The sequence below is a fragment of the Pteropus medius genome, unplaced genomic scaffold, assembly GCF_902729225.1.
Source record: "Pteropus medius unplaced genomic scaffold, Ma_sr-lr_union100, whole genome shotgun sequence".
Classification (NCBI taxonomy): Eukaryota; Metazoa; Chordata; class Mammalia; order Chiroptera; family Pteropodidae; genus Pteropus; species Pteropus medius.
In genome coordinates, this window is record NW_024350926.1 from 4,358,141 (window position 1) to 4,380,733 (window position 22,593).

At 43.0% G+C, this 22,593-nt stretch overlaps 1 protein-coding gene and 2 pseudogenes across 12 annotated transcripts in view; 1 reads left to right on the forward strand and 2 right to left on the reverse strand.

Annotated features, from left to right (window-relative positions):
* Window positions 1-1,709: 1,709 nt before the first annotated feature.
* Window positions 1,710-1,829, forward strand: LOC120585591 (uncharacterized; annotated as a pseudogene).
* Window positions 1,830-4,774: 2,945 nt separating this feature from the next.
* Window positions 4,775-4,865, reverse strand: LOC120585626 (uncharacterized; annotated as a pseudogene).
* Window positions 4,866-10,366: 5,501 nt separating this feature from the next.
* The window catches only part of NCOA2 (nuclear receptor coactivator 2), a 253,076-nt gene continuing 240,849 nt past the window's right edge, over window positions 10,367-22,593 (reverse strand). For 8 of the 12 annotated variants that reach the window (XM_039841839.1, XM_039841838.1, XM_039841834.1 and 5 more), the window contains 4 exons: window positions 21,617-21,794; window positions 20,849-21,047; window positions 18,790-18,879; window positions 10,367-14,256 (listed from right to left, as the gene is read on the reverse strand). In XM_039841839.1, the coding sequence (XP_039697773.1) occupies window positions 14,245-14,256; window positions 18,790-18,879; window positions 20,849-21,047; window positions 21,617-21,794 (479 nt within the window). In that variant the 3' untranslated portion in view covers window positions 10,367-14,244. The remainder of the gene's footprint in view (window positions 14,257-18,789; window positions 18,880-20,848; window positions 21,048-21,616; window positions 21,795-22,593) is intronic. The other 4 variants (XM_039841831.1, XM_039841829.1, XM_039841830.1 and 1 more) reach the window with 1 other exon arrangement.

Sequence of the window (22,593 nt, forward strand, 5' to 3'; positions counted from 1 at the left end):
TTTTGCCAAAATAATTGCAATTGTTTTGACAGTGTCCTTTTGTGCTAAAGGTCAGAAGGTAGGTAGAATTCATTTTATTGCTTTCCTAATCTTTAGGACTTAGCAAAAGCTCATCCTACAGGGAAGCTTCAAGGTCCCGATTTAAGAATTTAAGTAAGGAATCGCAGTGGTGGCTCTCTGAGGTGTAATGATGCATGTGGGTATACTGTGGGTTCTTCCCAGGCCAGGTGAATAGGTATTGGTGATTTGAATGTAAAAGAACAGACTCTCAAGATGGCAAACCATAGATGCACAACTGTAAAGCAGGTGGCCTTGGGTGGGATTAGGGGAAAGAAAGTATTTAGAATTGGCACCACTGGAATGCAGGGTACAGTTACTTTAACAATAACCTGAGATGGCGAGTGAATCTGCATGCCCACTTACTGAGTTATTTCATAGTCAGGTTAAACAAGGACTTTGTCTGACAGTCCTTTTACTATGGCCTGAATTCCCCTTTCCTTCCAGCCTCATGGGTGCTCGGCGAGCCTGGGGGAAGTTGAGATGGACCAGTCTGAACCGTGGTGTGCTCAGCCCAAGCAACCCTGAAAACAGTGGTCAAGTTTTGGACCTTTAGGACTCTGGCTCCTCACAGAGATCTTCAAGTTGTGTCTGACTCCAAATGAGCTATGGTACGATTCAGGAATTTCAAAGAAGAGAACCTTTCTGGGAAATCTTATTCTGGCCATTCCATTTCCATAATAAATCTCTCTCGTTAGGTTTAGGCTGGTGTGCTATCGCAGGGGAAGAGCATTTTAGTCAAAAGACCAAGAATGACAGCAGCTGGTGCGCAGAGAGTGTGCAAGGGCCTTCGGACATGCAGCCGCCTCTTGGCTTTTCACTGACTCTAGAGGAGAGGGGTGAGCTTAGCAGGTTGTTACTGAAAGGGTCCTCTGCAGATCTAAGGAAACAGCTACTGTGGCCCAGAACTGTTCACGATATTCTTGTGGGTTTTCAGGGAAGACTTGGAAGTTGAGTACTGCCTTCTCTTCTTATTATCTGTTAGAATTTTCCTTGTTAAAAGTGGGACCGTTGGTTTTCCAGCATCCTTTTTGTTCAGAGTAGCATCAAGTACCTTTATCAGTGGGCATTTCTGGGGGGAGGCATAGGGAGTTTCTGGGGTCATCCATTTTAACTGGAAAAACCATGAACTTGTTTAGGGTCTTTGATCTTCTTAAAATGTTTGGGCAAATGCTGTACATCCATCAGAGGAGTTATTTCCACATCTAGCCTTTGAATATCAAATGCCTGGTTTCTGGCTTAAGGCTGTTCATAAAAAATGTGGGTAGTGTGGCAAAAGCAGCTATCTATTGATCTACCTGATTGTCGTTTGAAGGTGATTACTAAAATCCTCAATGAATTTGCTTTTGTTAAAGAATATAGGATTAATATCCAGTCAATCTTACCTCAAAATAAAATAGATATTGCCTTCAGTAAGGATGGTGTCACATTTTGTGCTTTCTTTAGTCCTTGTTCTGTTTGATGGACCTCAGGCATACACAGGCTGCTTCCCAGGTCCTTTCAACGGAAACTTTCAAGCAAAGGCTGATCATCTGAAGGGCCTGTTAATACACATGCTTATTGATGTAGGTCAGGGAGGCTGGGCTCATAGCTTCCCTGTACTACCTTAAATTCTAAGGTCCTTCCTATTAGTCAGAAAAGGCTGATCTTAGGTCTACGGCCAAGCCACCCTGAACACACCCGATCCCGCCTGATCTTGCGAAACTAAGCAGGGTCAGGCCTGGTTAGTACTCGGATGGGAGACCACCTAGAAAGACCAGGTGCTGTAGGCATAAAAAAATAATAATAATAAATAAATAAAAGAAAATAAAGAGAAGGCTGCCCTTGACTATTCAATTAAGTAATAGTTAAATTTGCTGTCCTCATCTTTTGCCCCTTAGTTTAAGGCGCTTCCGAGATGAACAGTTTTGGTCATAAGGAAAGTGATTCAAATTGAAAATTGAAAGCTCTTGCAACGAAACTAGAACAAGAGATGAACTCATCCTGTACCAGCATGGTGGCGAATAGTGGTCTATATTTAGAAGATACGGCCATCATGCGTTTCTAAAAATCAGGAGTTTAGATTTAGAAAGTTTGAGGCGACCATTGTATAATAAAGTGAACATATTAGACAGATTTTAGACTTATGATTCTGGAGTTCAGGATAGAAGGTGTGGTGGATACAAATTTGGGAGTTAAGTTAGTATTTAAAACCACGAGACGGGATGAGGCCACTTTAAGTGTGAGTGTGCATCAACAAGAGAAGTTCAAATCCGAACCCTTAGTCGCTGCAAGGATTAGAGGCGCTAACGAAGGAAACTCAGAAGCAGCAGAAAGACAGGAGGAAACCCTAGAGAGAGCTGCACCCCCAGATCTTGGGAAACCAGCTTTCGAGAACAACCACTTAAGATACTAACAGTTGGTCAAGTGAAATGAGGACTGAAAGTTGACCACCGAGTCGCCCACCGAGAAGTCATCGGGGACTCGCGACAGAGAACTGTTTCAGTGGAGTGGCGGGGACCAAGGCCTAACTGGACCGAGTTCAGAGTGGAGTCGGTAAGCGCACACAGTTCCGTCCTGCAGGAGGACGTGGAGCAAGACTGCGTTGAGATCCGAGACTTCACTGCCTATTTGCTGATGGGGATTTAACTCTATTTCAGCCCGCCTAACTGAGCCACAGGTGCACCGTGGGTTAAGATCACAGCCCCTCACGCCCCTCACCGCCTACCCCCCCACCCCCGCCAGTAAATAAATAAATAAATAAGAAAATCACAGCCCTGGACTGTCACATGGTGCTATCTTCAGAAAGGCAAAGTGTTTTTCTTCATCGATTCATTAGTTTTATAACAAAATTTTACCACGTTTCCGGAGTCCTGGTCCTATATCCCCTACGTTGAATAGGCTTTCCCTGTGCATTTTGCCTACTGTGCAGAGCAGTAGGACAATGCCAGTTTATTTCACGTATTTCCTATATGCTAACTGTTTCTCTTTCCAACTAAATTACTTTTTGGCAAATTCGTGGCTTCCAGCAGCACACTGGAATTCCTGGAGTAGAGGAAGGCAAGTCGTTCAAAATGTTGGAACTGAGTACAACTTGTTTCTTTCCAGAGTTACAAATTAAGTTCATATCTTAGTAGCTAATGCTCAGCCCATAACGCAGGGAAAGAATTATTGGCCTCAATATCATTGAAATAAAATAAGAAAAAACCCACTGCAGTAGAACTCTGATAGGGACTGCTTAGTTTCCAAATGCTTAATGTAAAAAATAAACCCTAGTTCCTAAGTGACGCTTGCCACACGGACTTTTAGAACTCTAAAAATGGTTCCATATCACTTAAAAAAAAAAAAAAGAAAAAGAAAGCTTCTTATATTGAAAGTTCCACAATTGATAAATTGTGTTGTGTTTTTTGTTGTTGTTGTTGTTTTTGGTAAGATATACTCAAGAATTTGAATTTTAATGAGAATATAGATAAGAAATAGGTGCTTAGCCTACAGAAGGCCTGGCCTTGGACCGAGATGGCCCCATGAAAATTTAAAATGAGTCAGATATGTTGCTTGTGCACCTCTGACTTCAGTGCCAGACAGAGCCTGGCTGTCTCTGACCACAGACCAAACAATTGCAGCCTCACTGGTCAGTTTTTGGAGATCTGTTTCTCCCAAACCAATATGGGGGAAATAAAGATAGGTTGGAGGAATAAGAGATTCATAAGAATATTAGAGGGTTATCCAAGGCAAACTTCATCTGCTGAGTGATGACGGATTGAAGAAAGAAGTGATACTCGAAGCACAAAACATTGCAGTTGTAACTGAGTAACCGATAGGGTTGTTTTTCTGGTTCTATTTTACACAAGCGATGGGGGTTATTGTTTCCAACTGTGACAGTCAAAGCCATAAGTAGAAAAACATTCATAGCCATAAATGTCTTTATATTTAAATAGGATAGAAAATAAACAAAATAAGAATTCTAGATAAGAATCCGGAAAAAGAAGAATTAAATATGCTTAACGAAATCAGGAGGAAAGAATTCATAAAAGGTAAAAACTAAGCTTGATGAATCGAAACACTAAAAATAATGGACTAGGTAAATAAAACTTTAGCTGCTTCTCTGGAAGGGTCATTAGAATAGACAAACCTCTGTCTGGCAAGCATGACCAAGTGCGAATGAGAAAGGAAACATAACCATAGTTGAAGAGAAGCTTAAAATAACTATTAGAGATGTCTGTGTGAGCTTTTATGTTCAGGAAAGACAGAAAGCTTTAAAAGCCTGAGCTCAAAAAATTGCAAGTAAATTGAGATACTGAAATCTTACAGTATATTAAAAATCTATCATGCAGGATTCTCCTGTGTCTGGGAAGGATTAACAGCCACAGGAATGGCGCTTCTGCGAACAGCAAACACAGGACAAAGAATATGAATCCACTGTTTGGACACGTTGGGCAACAGCACAGGATCGTGACACCAGAAAGGGAAATGAATGTGACGAGTGCTACGATGCTTGAGCGTTTTACCTTTTTTATTTTTTTATTAAAAATTATTGGGGTGACACTGATTAATAAAATCAAATAAGTTTCAAGTGTACAATTTAACAGTATGTCGTATATATTTCACATTGTGCCTTCACCACCCAAAATTAGATTTCCTTCGATCACCATATATTTGACCCCTTTTATCTTTCCCTCCCTCCGCCTTCTCCCCTGCCCCCTTCCCTCTGGTAACCACTAATCCACTGTCGGTGTCCAAAAATATGTGTGTGTCATCCTTGCCCAGGGACAGTACTAATAATCTCTGTATCGTTCCAATGTTGGTATGTGTGCTGCCGAAGCGAGCACCGTTTTACCTTCTTGAGGCAGTTTCCACATGCAAAACAGGAAGGGGAACCCCAAAAAGAAAGAGGAACCCCAAATCAGGAAGGGGAATCCCAGTCCAAGCCCAGTGGCCTCAATGCGTTGAAGATATACAGATCAGCAGTGTGTTTGGAATTTGGGGGGCAGGATGTCAATGAGGAGTGACGTGATCAGAGAGCTCTGCAGAGGGTTCTCCTGGAGTCTGTGACTGAAGACCCACCTGAGCAGGTGCGAGAGGGACCTACGTGAGGCCAGGGGAAGAATTGCTAGAAAGCAGGAGGCCAGACCTTCCCAGGATTATACAGAACTGAATACTTTGCATTCCAACCAGCCAGAGCATCTGCATTTCCGTACTGGTTCTCCAAGTCTCAGTTCCACAGGGCAATGCAAGGAGGGTCCGAGGACTCTGGTTCCCAGTGGGTTATGTCTCAGGGGTGCAGAGAACTGGGACCTTTTATAACGGGCAGTGACCATGCTTGTACTTTGCCCTGTCTCCCAAGACAGTAAGCCACTTGCTCTTTGCTCTGAAAGGGGACACTATCTCTATCACCCAAGATTGTTTGCCATCCAAACGTAGCTGAAAACATAGTCCGGAGCAGAGGGCAGTCCGCTTTGCCCAGAAGATGGGCAGAGAGGCCAGTGAAGAATTGTTTCCTGACTGCTTCAAAGGGCGCGCGAGGGCTTCTCTGCTCTCCAGAGAAAGAGGAGTCCACGTGCTTACTTAGGTACCGTCCTCCCAGCATCTACTAATTGTTTTTTTTTTTAAAGTCATTTAAAAAAGTTGCAATCTTTTCTGTAAGATAAAGAAAATGCTCGTTTTCACAATTTATAAATTTCACCAATTTTCTCATGTCCTATAAGTCGCCTGCTCTCCTTCCTCAGTGCATCTTGTTTTTTTCTTCTAAAAACATCTATTTTTAATGAGGAAACCCCGCCATGTCTGTGACTCTGATTGAGTTAGTTCCCTTCTGCCTCCTGGTCTAACTCGAATGCTCTCTTTCTAGGTATACTTATTCATCCATCCACTCTCTTAATTTGGCCTTAGGTCATTCATTGGGGGGAATTCAAGATGTTAATTTTTCTTAAAGAAAGCACATAAGAAAACCAGAAATTGTAAACCATCCCTATGGTTTCATTAGTTTTTACAGTTTCCATAATTTGTAACTTATACAATAGATTGCTCCTGTGTACAAAATTTTTACCTTCAAAGAGCAGGATTTCTTGTGCTCCAAGACAGCCACGATAGAGAGCCCGCTTCGTTTAAAATTCTGTGTCAGTCTGGGACCAATCAGGAGAGAGAAACTGTACAGTAATCTGAACAGGGAAAGCTTAATATAGAGAATTATTATCTCTGGGGACAGGGGATTGGAGTGACCAGGGGTTGGCTAGTAAGAAGAGACCCCTACAGAACGTAGGAAGACATAACATATATTACACAATCCTGCGTCTGTTAGCCACGCACACCCGGTGGGCTGAGATGCAGACTTCGCTGGGGAAGACTCAGCTGTGGCTACCGAATGGCAGACAGGTTGCTGTGGTGCCACACTGGTGGCGCTTGCCGGAAAGCCACCCTCTGGAACTTACTGGAAATCAGCCCTCTAGTGTGCTTGGGGGGAAAGCTGTTCACAGGGAGACGTGTCACTGGGGTCACTGCTACAAAACCACCTGAGAAGCTGCTGGCCGCTGTGCGCGGCGGCAGGGCACTGGGAAGCTGCGCACCCTGCAGGACGCAGCTGAGACGGCACCAGAACCGGGGAGCGAAACGACCGCCTCCTGTAACGACTCTCCAGCGCCCTCTACTGACAAAGCTTCAGTGCCAGCAGGCGACTTATTTAAAGGACTGATTCATTTTCATAAGGCACTCAGAGTGAATTTGGGGCTGAGAGGAAATAAGTTAATAACTAACAAAGTCCATTTGGTGACGAAATCCAGGCCTTTCATTTTTGCAAATCTGGCCTTAGTTTCCTTGTTTTGTGGGTAATGTAAATTTGAAATTTCTTTTAATTCTAACATTTCGCCATTCTTTTTGAGTGCTGATCTCCTCTCGTCCACTTTTTTCCTGTTATTAGTTTAGCTGTGCTGTTACACGAGTGTTTGTCTGTCTTTGGAAAGCAAGTGTGTATAAAGTTTTGTTCACTCTCTGCTCATTTGTTCAAGCCTGCTAAAATTGTTCGAGTTTTTTGGGGTGTGTGTGTATGAGGGTGAGTGGGTGGGTGAATATGGTTAGCCTATTGTGATTTGTGGCTCATCTTATGGGTCCCTACTGGAGTTAGGTGTCTTAGTCTCTTAGGGGGGCTATGGTGGAATACCATAGACTGAGGGGCTAAAAACAGAGATTTCTCGCAGCTCTGGAGAAGTCCAAGGTCAAGGTGCAGCAGAGTCGATGTCCAGCGAGAGCCCACTTCCTGGTTCATAAATGGCCATCTTCTCCCTGTGTCCTCACGCGATGGTGGCAGGGAAGGGGGTCTCTGGGTCTCTTTTATAATATAAGGGCACTAATCCCATCCCAAAGGCCACCTCCAAACACAATCGCATTGGAGATTGAGATTTAACATACAAACTTTAGGAAGACACATTTAGTCTATACCCTAAGAAATAAAGAAAAAGCAGTCAACCTTCCCGGGTGCTCCCATTCAGTCCCCCTTAAGGATTGGCTTTGATCGTCTCCAAATTCCTTGCCTTGGCCTGGAAGACCTTTCATGATCTAGCCCCTGGCTACTTCTTAGTCCCCATCAGTTACCTTCTCCAGCCACAATGGCCTTCTTGCTGCCCTTCAGACACCAAAGCGGGTGTGTCTCATAACCCCTGCACTTGCCGTTCCCTCTGCTGGAGTATTCTTCCCCCAAGATTCTTACATGTCACACTTCCTCACCTTCTGGCCTCTGACCAAATGCGTAAAGGGTCGATTTATCAAAAGGACTTATAACCGCTATCTATCATCTATCACCCATCTCTCTTTCTAACCTATGTGCCGAATAGCAGCGTTTCAAAAATATACAAGCAAAGATGATATAAACAGAGAATGAGACAAATCTATAACCATCATTGGAGACCTTACCAGCTTTCTCTGATATAAAACTAGATAAAAAGTTAGTAAGGAACTACTTACATGCTGTTTCCAAGGTTGAAAATAAAAGGAGGAATAAAGATATGAAAACAAAAAAGGATTACCAGAGATAAAATGGGGCAATATATGATTTAAATGGTCAGTTCATCTTGGAGAAATGTATATGCTCCTAATAGCATTTCTGAATACAGTAAGCGAAAATGGACACAACTAAGGGGAGAGGGAAAAAACCCTAGAGCCATAATTGGAGATTTTAATTGATAAGAAAGCCGGCAAAATGTGAGGGAGGTAGCTAAAAGCGGTAAACAGGAAAATTTATAAGCTCGAAATATATATATTAGAAAGGCACGAAGGTTGAAATTTGATGAAGTATTCACATAATCCTCAAGAAGTTAGAAAAAAAAAACCCCACCAAAATAAATGCAAAGTGAGCATAAGTTAGGAAAGAAAAATAATAAGTTCAACTATGCGAATGTGGACATTTCAAAGGATGCTCTGGACTTAAATTCTGAACAATTTGCCAGACGACTCCAGCCATACGGCTTTGGTGTACCACCCAAAATTCAGGGAAAATACCGATCTCACCAAATTTACACAAACATCTGCTCTGGATAGCGAAGGATCGATATTCCCACTGAAGTCTGTAGAAGTATTCATGGCTATTACTAAACTCTTAATTTTTTGCCAAATGGATGGAAAATCTCTTGATATTTAGTAGCCATTTTGGACTTTCATTATCTGTCCACACTCTTTGCTCTTTCCTGTTTTTAATTTTTGTAAACCTTATGTTAACATCATCACCTTGTTACACCCTGTCTTCAGTTTCTTTGAACTTTGTTGGTAGAATATTAAATTTTTGTCATCCTTTTTCTTAGTAACTTTTGCCTCTTAAAGAACGCCTTCAGTTCTCCAGCAATGTATACATATTCTTCTAATTTTACATTTCGTTGTTTATAACCCTGATGCGTTTGGGATTTGTCAGTATCGTGAGGTAGTTAACTTGGTATTTCCTCCTATTGTCTCAATACCATTTTTTTGAAGAGCTTCTTACTGATTAGAAATGCCATCTTATATGTTAAATCGACATGTACACAGCACTCTGTCTCTGGGCTCTATTCTGTTCTTCTGATATATTTGTCCACTTCTGTGTAGCTAGTTTACAATAATCAAGAGAAGTCCATCATTTTTTCTTCTTTGAAATTTCTATTACTGTACCTTAACTTCCAAATGCTTTTACTTTTTGGATTTTGATCGAAATTGCAATGATTTGGGGAAGGAGCTGATGGTTTTCTAACATCGGTCCTCCCTTTTCTCGGTTCTTGCCACGTCTCCGTTTTATCGTCTTTTGTCTTTTGGTAAAACTATAGTTTTCTACACAAAGGTCTTTCATACTTCGTGTTAGGTATGATCCTATTTTATATGCATTGTGTCATTTTATTACAAATGGAGATTTTAAAAATCTTTTTTAGTGTGGACAGAAGGTATACATGTTTTTATATTCTATGCCTCTGAGCTTTTTTATTCATTCAGGTTTTTCCCAGAGATGGTCACATGAGCTAAAAATGTCTCACCTCTTCTGGTTCAGTAACAATATCCATTTTTTTTTTTTAGCATTTGTAGTGGGCCTGCCTCTTTGTTTTGTTCTAATGAATACTTTGAACATTTCACCATTAATTGAGATTACATCACACCGGAATTGCATTTTATCTGATAACAAATAACTTTAGGACATTTACTTTTCCTCAAGGTTTCCTTTTTTCCTTGCTATTTTCTCATAAATGGAGGCTGGTAGTCATTACTCAAATATATGACATGGCATCTATCACATTAATCATGTTTCCCCCCTTCTTATTACTTCTTAATATAGTTAAAAAAGCATTGACGTTTTCCAATCACTCATTTTGTTTCCGATTTCTTTTAAAGATACAATTCCAGATTGTATTTACTAGTATTTCATATAGCTTATGACCTGGGGTTTAGGTATATTGTACTTAACACTGTTTATCAACTATTAACTAATCAACCTATTAAAACTCCCATGAATATTCTGATGTTTGACATGTAAGCTTCAGTCAGTCGGGAGGCCTACATTACGCTCATAAGCGTTTCTGGAGGAATGGGCTAAGAGGTGGCACAGCCTGGCGAGAGGCGCCAGTGCCCTCATTCAGGACTCAGTGCACCTAGGTTCGGCCTGCGTTTGCCATGAGGTTGTGAGACAGTCTTCGGCAAGAATCATCCCTCTTGGCTTCAAATTAAAAACCTGTAAAGCAGGTCACCAGGAGGACCCGGGGTCCAAGTGGTGGGCACAGCGCCCACTGCTGCGTAACTGCAAGACGGTATTACATTCGGAGCACGGCGCTCCGAACTGAAATGCACTTGTAAGTGAAGAGAACGATATAAACACATTACAAGCTCCAAAGCCATGTAAAACCCGAAGGCATTAAAATTTATTAAATGATGCAATAACAACAGAATTCTTTATTTACAATAGCATTATTTAACATCAAATAAGCAAAGAGCATCAGCAAAGCAATATTAACTTGCATAAATGTATTTAAAATTTCTCTGAATATATCTACCTTTGCATAAACTGCTCACACTAGAAATACAAACATCAATGCAGGTGAACAAAGTGATGTTCAGAGTCAACTCCATTCTGAAAATAAATCACAACCTGAAACACTGTAAGCTTTCTCCTGAAGAACCATAGTTAATATATTGCTTAATTTTACCCTTGTATAATCTTTTCATATACACACATCTCAGATGCAACTTCATGAGGAACTGTACAAATAAAACCCACAAATGACAAAGGAAAAAAATGACAGTTAAATGTTTGAAGAAATGTATCATCATCACTATTCAACAACGTAAAGGTTAAGTGATGATGCACTTATTCAAAAATTGTACACAATTCACTATACAAATATAATACATCGGACAGCTATGTAGGAATATACAAGACTTAAAAACAGATCTAAGGCATTATGCTAGATTTTAGCATTTTGAGGTTCTTGCACATAGCTTTTACCTGTAGTAAGAAACTTAAAAGATTTTGTTTTAGTCTATAAAGAAACACCAGGGAGAAAATTCTAATTAAAATCGAAGCCACTACAGTAATTTACTTTTGTGCAGAGAATGCTTTGCTCTTAGGCAGCATACTACCATACAAATACTAGAAAATTTTAAATTCACACCAACAATTAATGGCTTAAGTTGCATTTCAAAATTGATTGTGTATCTTTGGGTTCTACAAGTGGATCTGGGCCACCCATTTCATGTGTTCAGCCCATGTGGACTCCATTTTTAAACACAGATTAAAAATTGCATTATATAAACTGCAAAAACATTGCTTTCAATTATTACAGGCCATAAGAGAAACACGTGGGGGGGGGCATTTTAATCTTCGAGTCAAACGAATTCATTGCTGGAAAACAGTTTCACTTCACTTTGTCAACTTACCACATTACATGAACACTTAAATGAGTCTTACGACCAAGTTAATGTATGTATACTTTTCACATTTTGTGTTTTTCACATTTAGTAATATAAGTAAAACACTGATTCTTTGTTCTATTAAACAAAAACCGAGGACTCAGCCTAACGAATTTACTGTGCACAGCGTGAGAAATACTGATAATGAAGGGGATCGATTTGGCTTTTGCTTCTACAGTGATCAATATGATCAGAGGATTCCTTCACTTACTTTTCTTCTCTTAGATGTAAAGCAAACTCCATTACCTGATCTGAACCATAAGAGACTTTATCATCTCTTTTCCTTCAAAACAGTCATGATCATGAATTGTTGGGAATGACCAGCATCACAGGTTTGCAGATCTGTCTGACTTGGGATTGACATTGAAACACAGTGGGCAGATGAAGAAACAATAAAAGATACACAGGTATTTTTTTGGACACGGTTATAGTGAAAAGGAACTCAGAACTCAAAACAACAAATCCAGTTTAAACTCCATTTCTCTTTTGTGCTGTGTGAAGTTAAAGTCATTCTAAGTCACATACTTCTAAAGAGCAACTTGAAACGGGTCACAATGAATTGTGTATGACGTAAGCCTCAACGCGCCGACGAGGTCACGGAGTTTCGGGCCAACATCTGCTCGCTTTTCCCGTCACGGCTGGGCAAACCAATGGTTTGGCTGAGAAAAGCAGAGCCAAAAAAAGCAGAGGGGGACCTGTGAACTGGTGGCCGCTGAGAAGTGCTGTTCCTTGGCCACCTCCCTGTAGTGAGACCCCTCTCAAGTGGAAAAAGGTATCAAAATGCAAATTTCCAGAAAATTTCTTTAGTATGGAGCAACACCTTCAGACTGTCTACTTAGCATTTATCTTTGGGTGATCTCGCTCTATAAGCCGTGATTTGTATATACAGGGAGAGACAGAAATATAAATGGGGGTAGCTTGTCCATTTTTCACCCTGCCACAAATAATCAAATTTCAAGGAAAAGGCTCTCTGTTCCTAAAAAGCCTGGCTAGTGAGATATAAAATGCTCTGCTTTTTAGACATCAAAAGGACATCATTCTGAAATTTAGGTAAGAAAGTATGTGTTATAGGGGTTGGGGAGAAATAGCTCAAAAAAGGTCATCAGTTTCTTGGTACTGCAGTTGTCTGAAACTGACCCCAATTAATAAAAGGTTATTCCCCTACTGGAGTGAGCAAGAAAAACAACCAGAAAAGTGGCCTGCTTTAGTAACATGTAGTCTTTCTAAGGTTCATTAAGAAAGAATATAAACATATAAAAATCAAGAACTGGTTCCTACAGCGGCTGCATATCATATAGATTACATAAATGATTTATGAGCAGAATCACAAGGTTTAGAAAATAAAAAGTCTTAAGTCTACAAATTAGGTCTAATCAAGGCATTGATATCCTTTACAAAACACCTTTAGGAGACGTTGCTATGAAGATATCTAATTTAATACTGAAGTACCTCATTTTTGAGTCAATTCCACAATATGTATACCTCACAAAAATTATACAATTAAAACACTTAAGTTCTCAACTTAAATTATTGCTTGTTTACATATAAATTGGATTTTATGTACCTTACAAAACTTCGGCTTAGTCAGCACTGCTAGAAAACAAAATAAAAAACACACGGCGGAGGTTAAATCTGTCGTGATATCTGCTGTCAATTTTAAACACGCCATTGTTTTCTGTCCTGTAGGCCAGCGTCGTGGGGACACAGTGCACGTGCTTCTAAAGCGGGCACCCTCGGTGTGGCCGGTGTCTGGTCTTAGCTCTTCTCCTTGCCAGTGAATGTGGTTTTCTGAAATTTAATCGTTAGCAATTGGTAAGTGGCTGGCAGAACATTTAGGAAATAAAGGGTTTACCTGGTTTCTGTTGCTTTTATTATGACTATTATTATTTTTAAATGAACAAAAGTGGGGAGAACTGGGGCAGGCGGAGAGGGATGGGGAGTCGGGGTCAGGTGGGTAGGAGGAGGAGATGCTGATCCAAGCTGATCATCGGATCAATCGAAAGGGAACTAAATTCGGAAATGAGAAATATTTCTTCTTGATTCACGATTTAGATGAACCAGTCTGGTTTTAACAAATAAAAAGCGGGGCTGGGGGCGGGGCGTGGAAGGAAAAGGAGAAAGCACTTGTTAACATTAACAGCCCTCTCACAGGCCCCTTCTCATCTGTTCAGTAACTGGAAATGTCCCAACTCAGCCTTGAGAGCTCACGACCATGACTCTGCTGCTCTTCGCCCTCGGGCATCTGTCCAAACAGCGCTGTCCATGGTGTCTGCCCTGCTCTGATCCCAAATGCAGGCTTTAGTGTAGAACACCTGGAGTTTTTTTTTTTTTTTTTAATTCTTTTCTCCCCCCTAGATGAAATCTGAATCTTCTGTACTAGACTGATGAGCCAGGAACGAAGCAAGAAACCAGCGTCTGGAACCACACGGGACAGAGCGAGCGTGCGGCAGGTCTCCTTAAATACGACATTTACATACATTCAATCTGACACGGGTATGAAATCTGCCTGTCAACATTTACTTCGCAGGAGAGATCTAAGTTGCACTAAGGTGAATGCAGTGAACAGACTGAGCGACTGTCTGGACGCAAGCTTCAGACTGTCCAGAGAAGAGGCAGCTCCTCGCGCCACAGCCCGCTCCACCTGGGGGCCAGGCCCAGGCCCGTCCGCTGGGCCTGCCTGGGCAGAACCAGCCGGCAGGTCGGGTGGGTCGAAACGAACAGACGCAGCTCTCCAGACTGGGAGGCGCTTCGAGCGAGTGAGCCCAGTCGGCTGAAGAAAGAAGCAGCCAGCTGCCTTCGGTGTCAGCAGTACTTCTGTGGGAAGAGAAAGCTGTGAGAGATCTCTGATTTCTGATAAAACCATCATAAAGCCCATCACAAACACATCGAAGACCTCTACCATTTTAAATAATGCCGACCACAAGGGCTGCCCCTGGATGAGTCACACTTGATGTTGATGCAGACGAGCGGGGGGCACCGTTTCTGAGTGAACACAAATACCGTCTGCACAGGCCAGCAGATTCCTTCCGCTATTCCGAAGGACACAGACTGCGATGCGTTGCCAGCCTCTCCTGCATGACTGCTGCTCTGAGCGATGGCATCCCAGTCCAATTTAATCTCTCCCACCTTCTCAAAAAACATAACTGAAACTCTCAGTTGCTGAACTGCTCCTGCCTTTGACAGCATCCAGTCCAGGAGCGGCCGCCGCTTTCCCAACCCTTCCTCGAAATCATCGAACTCACTTCCTGTAACATGTCCCTCTTGACTCTCCTTTACTGAGGTGCCTCCCATACCCCCAGGGAGTGTGTGCTCCTCGCTTCAGCATGTGAAATCACCCGGGGCTCTGACTCGACGCTATCCTTGTTTGTTTCTGGCTGCTATGAGCTGATGATGGACACCGAGGGTTGTCCGCTTTCTGTAGTGAGCAAGAAGCACGTGCAGGTGTTTCTTTGGTTGGTGCAAGTTTATCAGTCAACACTTTTCTTTGGCTAGTGACTATCTTCCCCGCAAAAATTTTCATTCATTTAGCAAATATTGAGCATCTACTGTGTGTCAGGTACTGAGGATATAATTATAACAAGACACTTCCAGTCACTGCTAGAAAACTTTGCCGAACAGGCCAGGCAGATGATTGAACAACAGTGTGATCCGAGTTCTGTGGGAACATTTAACAACTGCTTCTGGGATTTAGATATTTAGACACATAATTTTAGCACATCGGGGCCATTAAAAATTATCTAGTTTAAGTAAGATTAGAGAGCAAGTCGGCCCCAAACCATCTAGTTCACCAGCACCTTGAAAGGGACCTGGGGACACTCGCCAGATCACGGACCCCAGTGGTCGGAGGTGGGGTCACGCTCCTGGTCACACAGTTCTCCCCAGCTTACAGACTAGCTTAGGAGACCTCTGATGACATGTCCTCTTAGAAGGATGTTTAACGAACTTTTCTCTGTAATATATTTTTTCCTAATTTGTGTCACTTACATGATTTTACATGGAAATACTTCATGGCTTGGACTGAAATATGGGAAAAAATCCTTCAATTTCCAAGGAGTCTGAAGAAAAATTCTACTGAGAAGTATTTATGTCCTTAGAAACTTTAAGCCAGTATCTTTAACATGGACCGACATCAGCAAGTAGCTATTAGCCACAGTCAGTTTAGGGACAGAGAACGTTGAGCATGGCCTATGCCTCTGGAGTGACGCTGCTTGGCTTGGCATTCTGGCTGTGTCACTTGTGGGGAGGGGAGGAGTCACTTAATCTTATTGCACATGATATGTCTTAGGGCTGTTGTGAAGATTATAGTAAGTGCTCAGTAAATGTCACCACCAACTCAAAGCAGATCCTAGTTAGTGATCTCTCCATAAAACTAGTTAATACAACTAATTACAACTATACTTCATACAAGAGCCACGAGGCTGAGCCGTAAACTCAACTTTAATATGTTTAAATGTATATACAATATAAAGGGATATTATAATTCCCATAAAAGGAAGAATCTTTTGGTTAAATAAAGTTATTGTCCTCCTCTAAATAGTTTTTTGGTAAATCCAGTTTGGTAAATCTAGTATACACTAGCTCTGCTTAAGCAAGGTACAATTTTAATCTCCGCTTCAAGATAAATGGAGTGGAGATTCAATTAATGATGGATCACGGAGGTTTCTAGCTCAACAAACAGAACCAGATTACCAATAAAAATCTGAAAAAAGTTCCTGACTCTCAGCAGCAGCAGAGAGTATTATAGAAACACAGGACAACAAAAATGCTCAAAGCCCTCTCTGTGCACACATCAGCAGTATGGTGACAAATCGGTTATTACTCATGGCTTAGAAGGGATATACTGTACATATTATTCACAAAGGAAACGAGAGTGCCTGTGACAGACTGTTCCCTGGCTTTAACGTTCAGCATAAACGAAGCAGAGATGGACAAGCCAGATTTAAGAGAAAGCTGAAAGAAACAGAGAAAGTGAGAGGGGTGTAAATGACCGGGGCTTAATGATGGGGGTCAGGGAGACTCTCCATGGCTCCCCAAGGGCCCCATCGATGGAGAGAACATCCGACATTTACTGCAGCTGCTCTCCGTGACCCTAACGCTCGCTGACGGCCCCATTTTCGTTTTAGTGAGCACCTGGACACGCGTGAAGGCGAACGCCTTGGTTCTCAGGGTTCGTCCGCCTAATGCTCCCCTCTTCACTGCGCCCAGCGCTAGCTCTGAGGCCGAGTCGAGGCTGGGAGGTCCCTGCCTCTCTCTGGTGCTACTCGGGGTGGTCTTCCTCCCCCCTACGACGTAGCCACCGCTCACCGGCTGTGTGACGCTGGCCCCGAGGCCCAGTCTCCTTGTCTAGAAAGGCTGGGAGGCCAAACTGCCTCTGCCGGCCGCATCTGCGCCCGCGGGCACAGCCCTTTCCTCACTTCAGAGGCTCCTCCCTGCTGAGACCAAGCTCCCGACGACTGAGGCCGGCCTTGCGGGCACCTTCCCGTCCCTGCCGGAGCTACGAGAAGGGAGAAGGGAACGGAGCCAAGGAGGGACTCATCTGTCCCCTTCCGGCTTCCTCCAACGTGACCTGCGTCAAACGCTGAGGAAAACCTCACGAAGGCTCCATGCCCCTCCGGGGAGGCGGGCAGGGGCGGACGAGGGCTGAGACCGCGCGCCTGGGGCCGGCCTGCCGGGACTCGCTTCCCAGGGCCGCGGGACCTCGCGCTGGGCGCTGAAGCCTCAGGAAGGGAGCTCTGCCATCGGTTGTGCTGAGGTTTAAAGGACGTTAAAATTTAAATAAAGCTCTTAGCAGAGAACCAGGCTTACAGCAGGTGCTCGGTACACGTCGGCTGTTTCTGTAATTGTTTAACAAGAAGATGGCGTGACCACCGGGAGTCCTGCTTGACAGCAGGCACGTCTCCCTTCTCAGAGGTGACAGGCAGCAGGACAGAAGGCGAGTCCCTTTCTGGCTCGGGGAAGACGGCAGCGGGAGACTGGGCCGCTTCTCCCGAGGGCCTTGCCCTCAGAGGTGGCTTTCGCAGAAGCCTTGCTCTGCTGGAGCCCTGGTCTGGGCCGGGTCACAGTCACCCTGGAGGGTGAGGGACGGAGGTCTGATCCTGGCGCGGTGGCTTCGGAGAGGGAGGTGTGACTCAGGCCTCCCAAATACATTCTTCTCTGCACGTGGCGAGAGATGACGTGCTCAGAGGGTGAGCCCCTGGCTCTCTGGGCTTAAAATGAGCATCCTCTGTGGAAGCCGAGTTATCGCTAAGTCATCGTCCCCCTGGGGAGTCCCTCCCAGGGTCAGGCCTCCGTTCTGCACATAAGCCGTCCTGAGTCATGTGGCCTCTACCTGTGGAGACGCGGCGGAGCGGAGACCAGGGCTGGCAGCAGGACGGGGCAGCCCCCCGAGGGCCTTCAGCCCTCAGTGATGGCACACAGAGTCTAAACACGTCAGTATGAAACACACTCTTCTTGCTGTCTGGCTAACTCCGTCAGTACCTGACCATCCAGACGAGCTGCGCGTCTGAGCGCATGGGGAACATCCGCGCGACTCCCGCCCACAGGAGCACAGGAGAAGCCACAGAGAAATTTCGCACACTATGTCGTTAAAATCTGGATCGAGTTTATGCTGTTACTTTTTAAACCTGAATGGTAATGTCAACGAAACCATCCAAGAGCCTTTCCTGGTAGGAAATTCAATATCAATCCTACATTTCCTCCACTGAGAGAGCCTGTAACTTAAAGGGTCGGGATTGTTTCTGTTGCCTCAAGGGGCTCACAGAGCCTCCCTGTAACGGCTGCTGCCAGGCACACGCTCACTGGGCTCTGAGTACTGACCACTGTTTCAAGATCTGGCCGAACGTGGTGCTATTACTCTCCTTAGAGCGAGTGTTTAAGGTGACAAGTGAATAACATATAAGATTGTTGCCCAAACAAAATAAAACACAGACAAACACTTAGAATAAACATAGACTTAATTAAAGGAGAGACAGTATCATAAATTGGTTCTTCACCCTCCTAAAAATCTAACAGTACAATTTAGGAAAAGCAAAAATAAATCAAAGTTTGCCCAAACATGACTAATTCATTGCTACTTTATGTTTTGCTTTGCTGTAATAATATCATTCCGAAGCAAAATTAGTGTTCTTAATTAACATGCCACCATCGGTTCAATTAAAATCGGCTCAAAGAAATAATTATTCACACAAAACCATTTATGTCAGATGAAATTAGAAGACATTTTTAAAAATTACAAGCATTACAACGATCTTCAATCTACTGGCTGACAATATACCTGCCAATTTTGGTCTATAAAATATTCATGTTCACTTTTCGACCCTGTTCACGCATTTCTTCGCTGTTTCTTACCCGGGATGCGTCTCCCTCCTGCTTGATCATATCCATGCCGGGCAGCTGGTTTGGGAAAAGGCTGCCTCCCCTCAGAGCAGGGTCACTAACCTGAAGGCGACAGGACAGGACAGTGGCTGTTTAGAGTGACCCAGAAATAACCAGCCGTCAACCTGCCTCCTCTTTGTGTTCACGAGAGTAACCGGGAAAGACGACTATGTAAAAGTGGCTACGCCCCTCAATCTGGTCTCCCATGTTTATACTTCGGGGAGAACACAGAGGCACATGAAAACAAATACTTATTTATAAACATATATAAGCTGCTATCGAATTAAATTTTACTTGCATCCTGTACAAAAATTCAACAGAGACGATAACACTAGAAACACTTTCGTGCCACACGCTCACCTTCTTGGCTGACTCGAATTAGGCCAACGCTCACATTGGGGCTCTGAGGTCATTTGAGTGGCTCCTAATATCTTTGCTGCTCAGGCAAGTTACGATTTGCAAGAGCAGGGTGAAGACCCACATCAGCACTGATTTTGTGACTATTCTATGACCAAGTGAACTACTCATCAGCATTTGTACATTTCTTTCACAAATTACAAAGGAAATGTACCACTGCTGATACAGGATTGATTGTGTCAGAAGATACACAGTGCATTTGTTATCTGGGAGCTTCTGATAGTCAAAAGGTTTAAATCTATAAGAAAGTTTGCAATCTGGATTGTTAAAATGCACCAACTCACCTCTGGGTAGGCCGACTAGGACCCACGCCAGCCTAGACCGCCTTAGCAGCCCTTACCTGGTACACTTTCCCTAGAGAGCAAATCAGGAACCACTCACGGCCCGTTTTTGTAGAAAATTCATCAACACTACATTTTCTCCATCGAAAAGCTAAAAGTCTGTATTTTTTAAATTCATGTCTATTTCACTTACCCAAATAAGCATTTAGCCACCATCAATCCAACTACAGAAGTGCAAATTACTATCACACACATGCATAGAGCTTTCTTAAATTGCAAAGGGCTTTACAATTTCTATGCATTTTTATTAATATCTTTTTACAGAATAAAACATGGTAAGCAGTGTTTACAGTGTAAAAGCACTAAAATTCAGCAAATTTTCGCGCAAATGGTGGTGTACCAGCACTAGCATGAAACAGACCGAAGCGAGGCTTCCGGCTGGCACCGTCTCACAGCTGTGATCTGAGACTCAGTGCTGTCAGTGCCTGACCGGTTAAGCCATTTAAGCTTCCCGTGCCACAGCAACTCCACATATAACATAAGATTCCAGGTCCTTGCCACGTCTGGGCTTTGAAAGAACTACTGAGATAGTAGAATGCCAAACATTTTGTGCCCTTTAAAATTAAGACCTCCTGTAAATACCATTTAAAAGTTATTAACAAGTATCTTTAACTGTGGATCAGCCCACCACAGATATTTGAGTTCCAGAATGGCTATGTGAGATAAGAGATATCAGAAGCTTTGAGTCTCTTTCCCACCAGTGAAGCTGGTATGTACATAGGGGTAGTAGAATGGTAGTGTTATTCAACAAAAAACAGAATTATTAAAAAAAGTTGACCAAAAAAAAAAAAAAAATCATGACATCCACATCTCAAAGATGATAAAGAATAGTTTTTGGATCATCTCTGTCAGTCTCTTACTGCACAAATGAAGTGTCATTTAAAGCTAACTGGATGGCAGAAGTTTGGCCTTTGTGATTTGTCTGGTTTTACATTTAGAAAACAAATCAGTTCTTACACTATAAATCCAAAATAAAGCTATTTAAAGCTCATATAAGACTCCATATTTAGAGATTAATTTTAGATACTGCTAAATTCTTCAAATAGGAGAAAAAATTAAGTGACAAGGAAGTTAAATATTTTCAAAGATCCTTGAGTAACCAGGCTTTCTTTCATTATTTCATCATTAACAAGTACTCCTGTTAATCTCACTGACACAAGTGAAAAAAAAACACTTCAAAATAAAGGTGGGAGTTGACAGCAGATGTCGCAAGATACATACATGCATTGCAGAAAACAGACAAAAAGTCAGGACACGGGGTCCGGGCCACGCACCTGCTCGGGACCCATGGAGGACAGCCCCGACGTAGGCACGGAGGTCACTGAGGTCATGCTGATCTGTCCTGTCATCTGGTTCATGTTGCTCATCCCGCCTGTGTTGGTTGCCATGGATACGTTGATGTTCATGTTGTTACTGTACATGCTGGTGTTTGCTTGCTGCCCGAAGTGTGGAGGGGACTGCTGTGAAAACATGCTAGGACGCAACGAGAAGGAAAGCGTTAGAGCCTTCGGCGAGCGGGCAGGCAGCTCGGAGCACGTTTCTCCGGCATTTGCTTTCAGGATGCATAAATCCAGCCTGAGAGGACAGGGAGGTGTGGGAGGGGTGGGGCGGCGAAGACCAAAGGAGGAGAGGTCAGAAACAGCAGGGGACGTGCCCAGCGGAGCTGCAGGGCGACCACGTGGCCTCGAAGGTCTGGAATTACATTTCCCACTTTCACGCGCACAGACGGGCTTTCTGTTTGCTTTTATTACGCGCACCGATAAAGCATGGCGCCTAGGGCACCGCCGTCCTCAGCAGTTTCCATCAGAAACCAGGGGGGCTGGTGCCTTCTTAGGGGAGTTCTTTTCACTCCCAAGGAACAGATACTATGCCAAGCTTTTGTAAATTCTGGTAACTTCTGCCCTAGGAGAGGTAAACTGGCTCGCTTGGCAGTTCACTCGATGTCACTTGCTTGAGCAAAAAAGTTATGAAAACTGCAGAAGAGAGGCACGTGCTCTCCCGACATTCCCTGGCGCCGTCCAAGAGACACAAGCGCAGCGTACCTGCTCCCGCCCAGGCTCCCCTGCGCCCATCCGTTCATGTCCGAGGACGCCTGGTAGGCTGGGTTAGCCTGGGACTGCTGCATCATGGGGCTCTGCGTATGCGCCATCCTGGGCGACATCAGAGGGCTCTGGGGGGTCGTAGCCCCAGTAAAGCCAGGATCAGGCTGCTGACTTATTCCTTAAAACACAAAACCGGAAATCCAAAGGAGATTGTTAGTTTTATTGCAGAGACTGGGGGGAAAGAAAGAGAACATTCAAATTAAATACACATAGAAAATTACTTTAAAATATCTGATCATATATTGGTTAATTATATATATTTTAAACAGATTCCAGGCTGGGATAAAGGGCACGAAGAGAAAAATCTCCAGGCCCCGATCCCCTGTAGTAGTGACAGGGACCACATTAAACGTCATGGCTAGAGGCAGAGAGAGAAAATACTACTTTTCCCCATATCCTTCTCCAAATCAAAAATGGATCTCATATATATATATATATTTCACTTGACCCTGAAATAGTCTAGAAAATTTTATATATCCTAGGGACTATTTAAGTTTAAACTGGATTAAAGTTTGACTATATATGAAAAATCAACACATTTGAATAGTTTTTATTTTTATTGAATTGACCCATCATTCTATATGATAGATGCATTTTTTAAAAACAAGTAACTGCACTGATGATTGGCTTGTTTGTCTTTATAAAGGGCTCTATGATATTCTTGCAGATAAGAAAAGAAATTCAATGCAAGCTTCTTGTTTAGTTCAGTGGCAAATGACATTTAGACCCAAAGGAAAAAGAAACTTTCAGAAGAGTTTTCTAAATCATCAAAAAGATAATAGAGGAAAGGAGCCTGAAAATAAAGGAGGCAATTTCTTAAAAAATTTCAAGGATGATGTTAAGGTAAGCACATTTTTGCCTACAGGATGTGTAAAATGTGCATATTTAATTAATACTTAAATTAGCTATAAAAGAAA